A 13478-nucleotide genomic window follows, 5' to 3' on the forward strand; every position below is an offset into this window, starting at 1 on the left:
CATGCATAATGTAAGTCGGCTGCTAGGAGGGGAAATGGACAAGGGCCATGACTGGTGACACTCCCATCCATAAACACAGTCCATATGACATTCATACTGAAGAAGTAACATCATTTACGTGACATGTAGTTAATCTATATTAAATATAAATTTGAAACTGTAGGTTTTTTTTGATAAAGCTGAACAGATCTGAACAGACACATTACAGAAGATAACTGTCTTTGTCACACTGTAACAGTAAATAATACTCCACGGTATTCAACCCACTATGTACTATGTAAGAATCAAATTTTGAGAAATTCCACAAAATTGCAGGAATGTAATTTCAATGACAGTGACTCTATGACATGTATTATATAGTAAGTGGGTCTTAGATTAATAGGCATAAAACCCATAATAATAGAAACTTTCTGTTCATTGAAATATTTTTTTTAAAAAACAGGGAAGTATCTTTATGTCATCAGTGAAATACACTTTTGCTCATGACCCTAAAACTCTCAGTCAATAACAGCCTCAAACTCAATGCCAAAAGTCAAGGCAATGTATTAAATTCAAACCTTTTTACTAGTAAATCCTACACAGTTTTCGAACAGATAGGTAGTGTCCTGTACTGTACACTACACTGTGTAATGTCACTTTAAAAACTTTTTTTCACAACTTTGTAGATCAGTGTCTATGGCTGTTATACCAGTGAACTCTCAAATGTGCATTTGTCTTTGCAGTTAGTCACTTAATTCTTTTACACTTGCAATCCTGATCTGAAATCAAGGTTCACTGGACGTGCTCAGCATTTCTATGCCTGTCACAGGGCATGATAGGCTGTTAACTGCTTAACTGTATCGCGCAGCCCACCTGTACGAAAACATTTGCAATGGTTATGACTAGTTAATTGAAATTTTCTCAAAATCGCAATATGGTCTACTGCAATTTTCAAATCGCAGGAGGCGCAATATTTGTTTCAAGAGAAATGTGTGTCAAAATACCATTTTATACCATTGCATGCTGCAGAGATGTCCTGGCCTACACATCATATTCTGCAGACTTAAGAAAACATCTTTTTTTAGTACAGATCCCCACAAAAATCATTATCATTTTAATATGTTTCTCATTGAAAATGAGAATAATGACGTAATAATTATGATCCCTCTAATATCGCAAATCATATCACAATTGCAATAATCGTAATTAGATATTTTTTTTCAAAACCATTCAGCCCTACTTATGACCACCGATGACCGACTTTACAACTGCCAAAAACTTGATCCCACCCTGCACTCTTGAACACCAGCCTGAAGGAAAATGTACTGAGAGATAAATTTAATAGATCATTGGCCAAAGAGCACAGAACAGTCTACAATCTTTGAAGAAAAGGGTTAAAAAAAAAAGTTGAAAGAGACACAGTGAATACAAAAACATATCTTTATTCTAGAGCGGAGAGTTCTGTGTTTTCTTAATAAAGGTTACATATGCCCATTTGAATAGATAATCCACTGTTTTAAAGCTCTAAGGACTGCGGGTAAGAGCTGCCAGTAACATTTGAACCAAGGCCACCGAATGCATGAATAAACTTGACATGAAATGTCCAGGATTTTTGATGTATTATTCCCTTTATTCACACTCTAAACTTTTCAGGCCAACATGTTTGCAGTTGCCAGCAACACTCTCAAAACACAAGTACCCTTAAAGCTAAACAAGCGGCTAACGTTTTCATTTCAGTTACAATGCATTCATAATCCAGCATACTTAAACTCAAAAGACATGCCTAGATTTGTACATATCACTATTTCGTCACGCATGGCTTTCTGTAGATTAATACGTTCCTTATGAAATGTTCCTGTGATGCTGTTCAGTGAAACTCAATGCAAGGAGCCGGGGGTCAAGGTTCGTTTTCCACTGGGGGGAAACTACAAAGTTTGAGGGTAACTGCTGTCAGTTTAAGAAGTCTAATACAGAAGAGCACACAGTATGTACACAGAGAGTGACCTCTGAGTCCAAACATGTCTGTTTGCAGAGGGTTGGGTAGGAGGATGAAATAAATACTATTATAAATAGCTTAGTGGTGTTGGGTTATCAGGGAATAACCAGTACACACACACACACACACACACACACACACACACAACGACACATACAAATATGTAAGTACACAGACAGTGGTTGCTGAGCATGCATCCACATACTCAAACATACACACAAACACACACTTGGTCTCACACACATAAAGTATTTTGCTGTGAGTAGCAGGATTTGTGTCATAAATGTAATTACTGCTGTCCAACTGTAAGATGATAGAATTAAGCTGCTTTTAAAGAGAGAGAGAGAGAGAGAGAGAGAGAGAAAGAGAGAGAGAGAGAGAGAGAGAGGATGACAAGCAAGACAAGAGTAACAAAGTGGTTTGAGGGAGAAGATATGAGAGTGGGGGGTTGGCAGAGAAAAACAGAAACTGTGAGAGGACGCTATAGAAAAAGAAACAAGTGGGCCTGGGAAAGACGGAGGGAGAGAGAGAGAGAGAGAGGATGGCGGTGAGAACAAGAGAGAGGAAGAGAAGGAGAGAAGAAAGGAAAGAAAGAAAGAATTAAAAACAAAACATAAACGAGAGAGAACACCAAGCTATCCCAAGGCTATTTTGTTGGCAGGAATGCAATGGGCTACTTTGAAAGTCAAAATTACACCAAGGAGCGGCTTAGCAGCAGGCTGCAGCAACAAAGCCAGCAGACTCAGCAACAGCACGGACTTCTACGGCACCAAACCACACTTTAGAGGTTCTGAAAAGGAGATACAGCTCAATTTTTGCTTTCTATTTTTGTATTATTTCTACAGCCAGAAACCTGTTTTTTTCCAGTGAGGAGAGACTTAAACTTCCCATCGGTTGAAGTTCCCTTGTGTTCTAACCCAGAGTTTAAGAAAAACATTACAGCATTAAAGCACATGCAGTTCAATTCCCACCGCAGTCACTATGACTGGATATACTGTGTACAAACTGCCCTGAGAAACAACTTGTTTTTATGAAATCACTGACTTTCTCAACCACGGAGAACTCCTAAGAGGTAGATGTGCGTGTTCTGGGGGAAAGTACCTGTGTGTGTGACTGAGTGTGTGTGTTTGCTATCTTTTTATACTGTGGTGCGAGCATCATTCCTGTAAGCAAAGTGCCTCGTATTTACTGTACGTTGTGGCTGTGTGTGTGTGTGTTATGTGGTTCAATCTCCCAGAAGATGAAATGAGGTTTTGCTATCCCACAGGGGCTCCATAATAATTGAATGGGCATCATAAACAATAAAAAAAAAAACATGTGACATCATCCTCAGTCTCATGTCTCAGAACGGTATCGACTAGTTCCTGCTCAGCGTGATGCAGATGCCGCTGCGATGAACAGCGACGGTTCAGAAAGAAGATCTAAATTGCATTCATCACCAGACCTGTACCAAATATAGTAATAATTCAAAGATGTAGCATGGTTGGCCTGGTTTCCACAGAAACCAACAGAAGCCAATGTTCCCTTTCCATGTCCTTAAGCATAATGATCTATTTTAATGCTTGATGCTCATGATAATTCTACATTGCTATCCTTGTACATGAGCTGTGTGGAGTACTGAATGCTAAGTCTTTTGATAAAAGTGTAATTAAACAGGCACTAAAAACCTCTATAGACTTGCAACGCTTGCAAGTTCTCCCATCAATTGCAATCTAATAATGATTTTCTAATTTCCTCCGATTCACATCTAAACTGACACACAGAACAGAGAGTAAAGGGTACAATGCATCATTTAGTCAGTTCCTGTTTCATTTGCACTGAGTAATTTTGTCACAGTGAACAAAGAAGTGTTTGCAGCAATAGAAATCACAATCAATAACCCCTGCCATCATCATTGTTTCCTTACTGTTAACACCTACAGTACTGTATCAGCATCTTTTTGTTGTGTCTGCAAGCTGAGGATCCCTGATGTGCTACTTTTCAAATTTAGCTGTTACTCAAGATTAACTTTGACAACCTTAAACATAAGGAAACATCTGTCACTGTATAAAAAAAGTCTTTTTAGCATTAGTTAATGACAATGTAAACCTACAGTGCTGCACCTGTGTTTCGAGATGTGGACGACATTTGTGAGAGACTGTTGCGGTATCTCTCATGTACACGAGCGAGCCTACACACTCCTCCACTGACACACAAAACTCTTTGAAAATAAATCCATCACAGGGAATGTAACCGATTAGTCCAGGACAGAAACAAATGGCCGCCCCTCTCTTTGTGCCTCTCGCTCTCAAGCATCATACAGTATAGAGTACAGTACGATCAGTGTGTAGAGACTGATAGAGATAAATGGCTGTACCGGCGAAGGAACGACAGCGCTGACCATCTACTGATTACTGCTCACCTTTATTGGCTTACTGGGGGAGATGGAGAGGGGTCAAAGGGCATTCAATATACAGAGAGGCAGCCAAGAGTACACACAAAGACAAGGAAAGGTCAGTGTGTGCGAAATACAGAGGAGAGAGGCGGATACCTTGTAAAGAAAACACGTACGCAAGCAAAAGGTATTCAGATTCAAGCACAAACGCGCACAAAAGGGAGGTGTAATGGTAAAACGATGGAAAAACAGGGATTGCTTAGTTCAGTTGTTTGAATTCTCTGTCTAAGAACGGTTGTCAAGAGCTAATGTGTGGTGGCGTTGTCGAGTGGCGTTCACACACACACACACACACACACACACACACACACACACACATATGCACGCACCCACGCAGACACACACACAAAGACGTACTGCTCTCCCTGTGACAAATCAATCCATCAATCCACATCATCCTAACAAGGTGGCTTTCAGGTTAAATCCACAGCAAAGTCTGCAAGAGCCAGAGAGACTGGGAAACAATGGAAAACTGAAAAAAAAAAAAAAAAACCTAGAAAAAAAAGAGGAGAGAGAAAGATGAAGAGAAAGAAAGAAGGAAACAATCATAAGAGTGGGGGAGGCAGAGAGGGATATACAGAGATGTGGCTCTCTAAAGACGCAGTTTTGGCAGAGTCTTGTCAGTGTGTGACTGTCATCAAAGTCAAAGTTCCACTAGGGAGAGATTCAAACAATGGACTGCACCAGTCTCCCTCAGCATCATACACACACACACACACACACACACACACACACACACACACACACACACACACACACACACACACACACACACACACACAAAAACATATTTTCAGAGAGATGTTGTTTGGTCTAAGCTCCCCTGCCTGTTTGTCAGCCTGTAAGCCTGAATGGCGTTGGCAAGAAAGAGAATGAGTGAGGGCAAGTAAGAGCGAGAGAGAGAGAGAGAGAGAGAGCACTAGTGGTGGGTGGAGGAACAAAAAAAAAATTAGCAAAAAAGAAGACATTAAAACAGAAAGTTACGACAAAAGCAGACAAGCATTTTGGCTACAGTATTTACATTATACCAGTGTGCTGCGTGGAAAACTTAGGCATGTCAGTGTTTGTGAATGAGAGTGTCGCCACAAGTATGGGTCTCCTCGGAATAATTTATCATTTAGCCAGTTTTCAAATCTTAACAAACGTCTGTGTAAGGACTGCGGTTAAGAGTTTCATTCTTTCTGTCTGTCAAACACTCTTGCACTCATTTAAAACACTTGTTTATTGCATACATAAAGAGATTTTTTTTTTTTGCACAAGGGTGCATATGCTCACTAGACATTTCTCCTTCTCCATGACAAGCTTTTAATCATTCCTGTGGATATGCACTGCTCACCATTTATTTTCACAAGGAAACATCTCTCATATACTGATTCTGGGAGACACAGAGGCTCTGGGCTGTCCCCATCACCAAAGGAAAACACGGTGAAAGAAACACAGCTGCAACCGTTTGTTTTATTTCCCGTCAGCAATTTTCATTTCAGTGCATGAGAGTGAGTGTTTGACTGTACTGTCCTATTTAAAGTGGCTTGAGGAAAGAATCAGGCTACACTGGAGAAAGATATGGACTGATATATTCTGTTTTTTTTTCTTTCTTTTCTTCACTGTAACACTCTTTATGTGAGCTATATATTATAGCTCACATATAGCTTACATATCTACATATTATGACAGTGTCTTGAGTAATTTCTAAGTGGAATTGCCCTCAGTGTTTCCCCTATAGTCATTCCGCAGCAGCGCACTGCCACTGCAAAATTATGAGCGCCACTGCTGAAATTTCACATGATCATGAATAACAATAGGCTACTAATGATTTTCACTCACACACTGTGCAAGCACAATAGCATTATAGTTACTGTGGAATTGTTTTGAGTTATTCTGCCTTTCCTCATTCTTCAAAGGATGTCTACGTGAAAGGTACTGTTATAAAAGTAGTGTAGCTCCTTTAAGGAATAGGGCGGCGCATAATGTGTGTGCCTAGCGGAGTGTGTGGTTGAGCGAGCGACAGAAAAGTGGCGGTAAATGCGAGTCGGGTAGAGGAAAAGGTTAGCGGTAAGTTGTCAATCTGGCGGTAAATGCACAGTGCAGGCTACACCGTGTCATTTAATAAATGCTGCAGCTTCTCAAGACCGAGAAAAGTCTCGTTTGTTGTTTCCCCAACTGCTGGAAAAGTGAAGGGGGTCAGCCTTGAAGTTAGCGACAATGGGTTAGTCTAACCTGACAAGGCTCACTTAAAGTGGACTGACCATTAAGGTGGACCGGCTCTTGTCATTTCAGTGTCAATCTCAGCCGCTCCTAAACAGAGCACAGAGAAATGTCTGGCTGCTGAGTCTCTTTCAAGTTTTTCTCTGCTACCGCCACCCCCCCCCACCCCACCACCCTCACCCTCACCCTCACCCCACCGCAGCACCACCCCTAAGCAGTCAACCTAAGGGAAACACATGTTTTCTCTTCCACAGCTGATTTGATTAATTATTGGAATGATTGTGCCCCTATTTCTCTGTGCCACCACAGAAACGTCAGGCATGTCTGACCACAAAGACGCATACACACACACACACAGAGCTTGTGGTGTATTGCCAACAATTCTTTCTGTGCGTCCTGTGTTGAATTCGAGACTTTTCTGTGCAGCGGTTATTTAGAAATTTTCGTAATTTACACAATTTGCTAAACTGCAGCCCCCGCACACTGAAAAAAAAAAACATTTAGTCACAAGAACACTCAGACTCATACGCACCCTTTCACTTTCAGGGAAAGTCTCCACACATGCATACATACACACTTTGTAATATGGTCTCCCATTTCCGTCACTTTGCATCTCAGATTCAGCTAAATTACAATATAATATGAAATCTTCCAAGGCTCACATTTTCCACAGGATGATGGAGACTTTCCATTACCATAATATTACCATAAGTTTCGTGTGTGTGTGTGTGTGTGTGAGAGAGAGAGAGAGAGAGAGAGAGAGTGTACTTGTGGTGTAGTTTCTCAGTGGTTTCTTGGGGTGTGGAGGGAAAGACCATTGCTGGAAGTGAAAACAGTATTCCCAGAACTGACTGTTTCTAAACTCCCTCACTTCCCAGGACCCCACCCCCTCACTGCCCCCTCTTTAACCAAAGTCCGCGCAGCTGTCTGAAGTCCTGGCACAGGGCTGTTGGAAGCATATCAATTATAAAAAAAAAAAAAATACATCACAGCAAAAGGAAAGTGGGTTTGGAAAAAAAGTGTCATGCTTGCCAGGCACACACTCACTTTAACAGCTCTCTTAGTGACATTATAAAACAGGAGACATGCTGACAATCAACAGGTATGGGGAATGTGTAAATAGGCTTGAGTAAAAAAAAAAAAAGTCTTGAAATGAACCAGGGGAATAAAATAAAGCTGCATTCCCACGTTCAGCAATTGGGAAACTACTATATTTGGGATTGGTGATGAAAAATAATCAACTTTTACTTGACAACTATAAGTTTAGTTGCCTCATAACTTCACCCCGAATTACAAGCCATATTTCCTTGTTGTATTTCATTCACCCTATGGAGAAAGCTCTCCAGGTAGTAAAATACAAAGTAAAGACATTGGCAATGAGACTGATTCCCTTTCTACACAGCAATTCATATTTATTCAAGGTCTTTCCATTTTACAGTTTTCTGACAGTGAACAGGACCACGTGAATGTCGACATAGTTAATAAAAGTTAAGCAGAAAAAATAAACAGATGTTCAGATTACATGTGCTGGCAACAAAAAAGTCAGGGCTGTGTTTTGTAATATACTGTCTGTAATGTAGAGTCGATGACACTAGAGAGATGTCTATTGTCTGTGTATTTTTTTTTCCACACAGCCTTACCTCTTCATGTTTACCATTTTGATCCCTCTGAGGTAATCCTCTTGTCCTGTACGAGATGTTCCCTTGCCTGCCTTTTTACATCACTACATCTTGTCCAGAGCACATTTAACCACTGTCCCGAGTTCTGGCTCATTGAGCATGCTTTCTAGACTACAGTTACACTTAAACTCCAAACCCAAAATGAGAAACGGAAGACTAAAACGGAAAAAAAAACATTTTCTTCCCCCCATCTTTTGAGCTGTAAGAAGTATTTTTTTTATTGTTTTATTAGGAGTTCAATCTAGTAAAATACATGTTAAAACTCTGCCTTGCATTCTTCACATATCTTGTCCTTCATGCACCTCATGCCTTCTTGCTTTCTCTCTTTCAAACGGTTATGCACCTCGTACATAAAAGTCAATACCGCCGTGTATATAAACTGAGACACAGAAGAATGTGGAGAAAAAAAAAAAGGCTGGACTGATTGGCGAGCATAAAGTGGCATACAGCGAGACAGACCTGCATAGAGTGGAATGCAGTTGAGTGCTCTTACATTCAAGTAGCCACGAATGAAACTTCAAGGCAAAAAGAGAAAAAGAAAAGTTTGACATCAAACTTTTTAAAAAGAAGTGTGTGCAGCCCACTAAGGTGAGAGGTTCTGAAGCATCCGCCATCTCTTCTCCTCTCTCTCTCTCTTACCCCTTAGGAACTAGGTTGTCTACGTGTATCTTTAAGAAGTGGCCATAGTATTGCCCTTCTCTTCTCTCTCCAGTTCCTCGTCCAAAGCTCCCTTTCATCTGCACTTCGGCTAAATTAAGGAGGTATTTCTAGAGGGAAGCTGAGAGGAGCCGAGGGTATACTAGGAGACAGAAGAACTGGGGATGCGGGAGGAAAAGTGGAGTGGCATACATAAAACTGGAGAGGGGGAAGAAAAAAAAAAAGAGGGACTCTGGTATATAGTGGCTTCAAACACTGCAAAGTGATGATAGAGACAGAAGAAGCTGGTTTGATTGCTCACAGAACAAAAAAAAATGAGATTTTAAATTGGAAGAGAAGATAGAGAACTTTTTGTATCTTGTAATACGGTGGAGTATATATACATATATGCATATACAGTGTATATTGTTTTTCTTTTTTCATTCATTCTGAGTAGAAATTGAGTCCACATACGTTCACAAACACACACATGAAATGCAACAATGCACTTGAGGAAACTTGGCTGTGTGCTGATCTTTCTTTTATTTTCAGGTATCCGGTGCAACTTTTTTTTGTTTTGGTTCTGTTTGTTTTTTGATTTGAGTGATTTGTGTGTGTGCGTGCGTGCGTCTAATTGTGCTCCTGAGTGTGTGTGTATGACTGATTATGAGATTATATGCAGGTGTAGGCTGTAAGTGTTTTCACCTGCGGTGTTTCCGACCAGGGATCCTACGTTGCTCTCGTCTGCCACTGAAACAAAAGAAACATATGTAAATATGCATATATTAATGAACCACACACGCTCCCTTTCCTTTTGACTTCCACATTTTCCATTTCTTGTTGCCAAATGTGCAAAAGCCAAACTGCTGTCCATGTGTTCCTTATTCCTAAAAAAAAAAAAAAAAAACCCAAATCCAGTTGTAATCTTCCTGCATTTCTCCTTCTCCTGGGCTTCTCATTTTCTCTCCATCATTCTCTAACACACTATAATTCTTTGTGTCTCTTTTTACATGATTGCAGTGCTAGCTGCTTTTTTTTTTCTCTTGTGATGTTAAGTTAGCCTCACTGCTACTGAAGTCATTTCCTTTCCTCTCTTCTCTCTCACTTCATTTGTCACTCACCCTCCCTTCTCTCTTTCAATCTCTCATCTTCTTTCTCTCTTTTCGCCTCTCAGTCAATGCTTTGCTCTCTGTCCCTTTCACCTTCTGCTCTTTACCCTCACCTCTCTCCTTCCATGTTTTTATTTTTTCTTCGGTTACACTCGTCCCGTTTAGCGGCACCCCCCCCCCCTCCTTTTCTGTCTCCTTTGTTCACCATTCTCTCCATCATTACTCCTTGTTAATCCTCCTTTCATTTTTACAAGTTTTTCTTTTGCTTTTTCTCCCTTCCTCCTAAAGCCACAGAGCAGCCCGATGCCAACAAGGAACACATTGACTAGTAGCACTTTGCCAGTACACACACACACACACTCAGACCACAGAAACCAAGCAGTAACATGGCTTCTCCCTACAAATACCTTTCTAATGAAAACCAAGCCTAAAGTGTAATTCTAGCTGTGTGTGTGTGTGTGTGTCTGACAGCATCTGTCTGCGGCAAATCAACACGACTGCCTCAGCAGCCCAGTAGTTTGTGGATCACAGTGTGCGTGTGTGTCTACTTCAGCAGATGTGTAGATGCCACGTGTGTGACACACACTCATACACACACAGGCGTGTCATAAAGGAGGGAGTCTCACACAGATACCCACATGTAGACACACATACGCGTATACAGGATGTCACGTTGCATTTGAAAAGAATCAAAAGTTTGAACTAATATAATTACTGACACACTCATTCAGATTAATTCAAATGTAACCTGTGTAGCTTAATCCCAAACTGAGTTGTTGTTCTGTTCATATCGGCGGTGAACGAACCTCGAGACAAAGAGAGGGACGAACCCCCCACGCAGGCGAAGGCAGAGACAGAGAGAGACAGACAGCGATGGAGACAGTGTGGGACTGACAGTAATAACCAGGGGAGGAAGTTCATAATCTGGAACTGATCTTAAATTATTCCTAAATTTTTAATTGGACTGGGGTGGAAAATGAAATCAGGGCAAATTAAATAAAAATGAAATTATGTAACTGACCCATGAATGAAATGCTGAGAATGCTCTCTCTCTCTCTCTCTCTCTCCCCTTTCTTTTTCATTTTTTCATACACAAAACACTAACGGCCACCATTTACATAAAGTACTAATAAGCAAAATCTGATTTACATAAAGTTATGCAAAGGCAAAGCAAACTGACAAAGAAATATTTGCTAATTAATGCTCACGAGAGCGGACTATTTTGTGTTGATAGCAGAACTTCAGGAGGCTCGAGAGTCTCGTCGTGTTATTGATGTATGTTTGTTATCGCTACTACGACAGTCTTCCTGTTCTGTCAAAACACAGAAGATTAGAACCAAACCCCTTTTAACCAGAGAGCTTTACATGTGAAGGTCAGCCTCTTCACATCACCACAGAGCAGCCAGGCTTTCCGGATCTCTCTAAACAACGATTTGTCACAATGAACCAATATATCCTCCTAATCATAAGCTGATGTTGATGTTTTTTGGGCTGAACAGTTATCATACAAACTTAATTAGCTTTGTTTCCTCTTAGCTTCAGCTTTCTTTGCCTTGTTTGTGCTCTCCTGAGCTTTATAGAGACAGTGAGCAGGCGGGGAATAAGAACCCTTGAGGGATAATATCGATCCACAGAGATGGGAAATCCTCCCCTCTGAACTATTTCTGTATATAAAATACTTGTTATTACTGTTGCTTGATGGCGTTGAAAACACATCACGCCGTTCAAGCAAACATGAACTGACTCCAAATGTGTTTGTCAAGATCAAGCGCGTAAAAAAGGACAATGTACAGACACACACAGAACATACAGTCTGTTATTCATGTAGAAACGGATGCCTATGCTATTCAAATAGTCTCCTGCTCTTTTGTTTCATTTTCTCTCTCTCTCTCATACAAACACACACACACACGCATCGAGAAATGGCAGAGGAGTCAGCTTGAGGAGGAGGACTGAGGGAAGTGACATTTGAAACAATAAGCTATTGTTGCGCCGCTGCATCCACTGTCATGTTACACAGATGTATGCACGAGCACGTACACGTATTTCCAAAGTTGACTTTTTTTAAATATCAACTGAACCCTCGTGTCAGAACTCAGCGATCAGAGAGCAACAGGTGAACGAAGCGGCATCGCGCGGGGCCGCGGAGGTTGCGATTTGTTTGCGTACATAAAAGAGCGTAATGAAGCACGGTTAAAATCCTGCGACACATATTGAGACTCGTTTATCTTTTCTTTTTTTTTTCAGAAGGTAGAAAAATACATGCCGGTTAGGGGAGAAAGAGAGGACATGTTTGAGTATCTGTAGGTGTGTGTGTGTTCAGTATGCAGTACGTGTCTGTATAGGTGTCAGTCTGCACGTGGCTCGGAGGGAACATGCCGTCGGTGTCACAGCCATGCATCAGCAGGAATATTTAAATCTCTGTGCAGATAAGATGCATGCAGCCACCATGCAGAGTAGATAAACAGAAAAATCTCCCCACCAGTGTGCTGCGGATTCGTACCCAGGTCCATGCTCTTGGATGCTTTAACATGCTGGAACTGCCGCTGGTTCTGGCTCTGGGTAGGAGACTGGGGCTGAGCTGGGCCAGAGGTTTCCCTGGAAAAACATTTATGAGACAAAATAACAACAGACACACATTTTAAAGCATTCAGATGAATTATTGTGGTATCCTTTCACACATTTGGTTTTCGGTTCCTGAGATCTGTTATATCTGTTACTTTTCTTCTTTAATTACAGCGTTGTTTATTTTATTTTCTTAATTTGTTTTGTGTGAAGATATATCTCATGCAGATAACGTGCAAATTGAACTGAAACTGGCTTACTGTAAAAGCAGAGCCAGTGTTGCACTTTGACAAACTACAAACAACGTGACATACTTGGTAGCACAAGACACACACAGACAAATGTATGCATGCAAGTACATGCAGATTAACATGCACTAGCACACACCTTTCCTGTATGTAGGAGTATTGTGTAGAGCTTCTTAATTCCGTTTCATGTCCACACAGTTCCCCCTCCTCTTCCTCATCCATGTGGGAATAATTCCCATTAGTCGCTGGAAAGCCAAAAGAAACAAACAGAGTCGTGATAAGATGCAGCCAATCACAACGTTAAGGTTAAGATGAACAAACAAGCTGGAGCTGGTTTGAAGACCTGGTCAATAAGTGTTGGGAGGTTAGAGCGGTTCTGATCAATTTCAAACAGGAGGCCAGCAGCTTGACGGGATCGTGTGTTAAAATTGACATAGAACAGAGATGTTTCTGCGGACGTTATGACTTTTTTCAACCACGGGTGAAAGATTCTACTGGAACAGGCCTCAATTCAGTCTGACCACAGCTGACATTCAAAAAGCAAGAAAGATTAGATTTGTTTTTTTAGGAAGGGGGGTCAATTTAGCCATTTACATACTACTCAGTTCAACTGGAAAATAAGCCACT

At 40.9% G+C, this 13478-nt stretch overlaps 1 protein-coding gene across 6 annotated transcripts in view; it reads right to left on the bottom strand.

The window, feature by feature from the left end:
• Nucleotides 1–13478, bottom strand: part of pard3bb (par-3 family cell polarity regulator beta b) — a 227686-nt gene that overhangs the window by 100650 nt on the left and 113558 nt on the right. For 5 of the 6 annotated variants that reach the window (XM_042425837.1, XM_042425835.1, XM_042425836.1 and 2 more), the window contains 3 exons: nucleotides 12991–13096; nucleotides 12521–12636; nucleotides 9635–9679 (listed from right to left, as the gene is read on the bottom strand). In XM_042425837.1, the coding sequence (XP_042281771.1) occupies nucleotides 9635–9679; nucleotides 12521–12636; nucleotides 12991–13096 (267 nt within the window). The remainder of the gene's footprint in view (nucleotides 1–9634; nucleotides 9680–12520; nucleotides 12637–12990; nucleotides 13097–13478) is intronic. The other variant, XM_042425838.1, reaches the window with a different exon arrangement.

Source organism: Thunnus maccoyii, chromosome 11 (assembly GCF_910596095.1).
Source record: "Thunnus maccoyii chromosome 11, fThuMac1.1, whole genome shotgun sequence".
Classification (NCBI taxonomy): Eukaryota; Metazoa; Chordata; class Actinopteri; order Scombriformes; family Scombridae; genus Thunnus; species Thunnus maccoyii.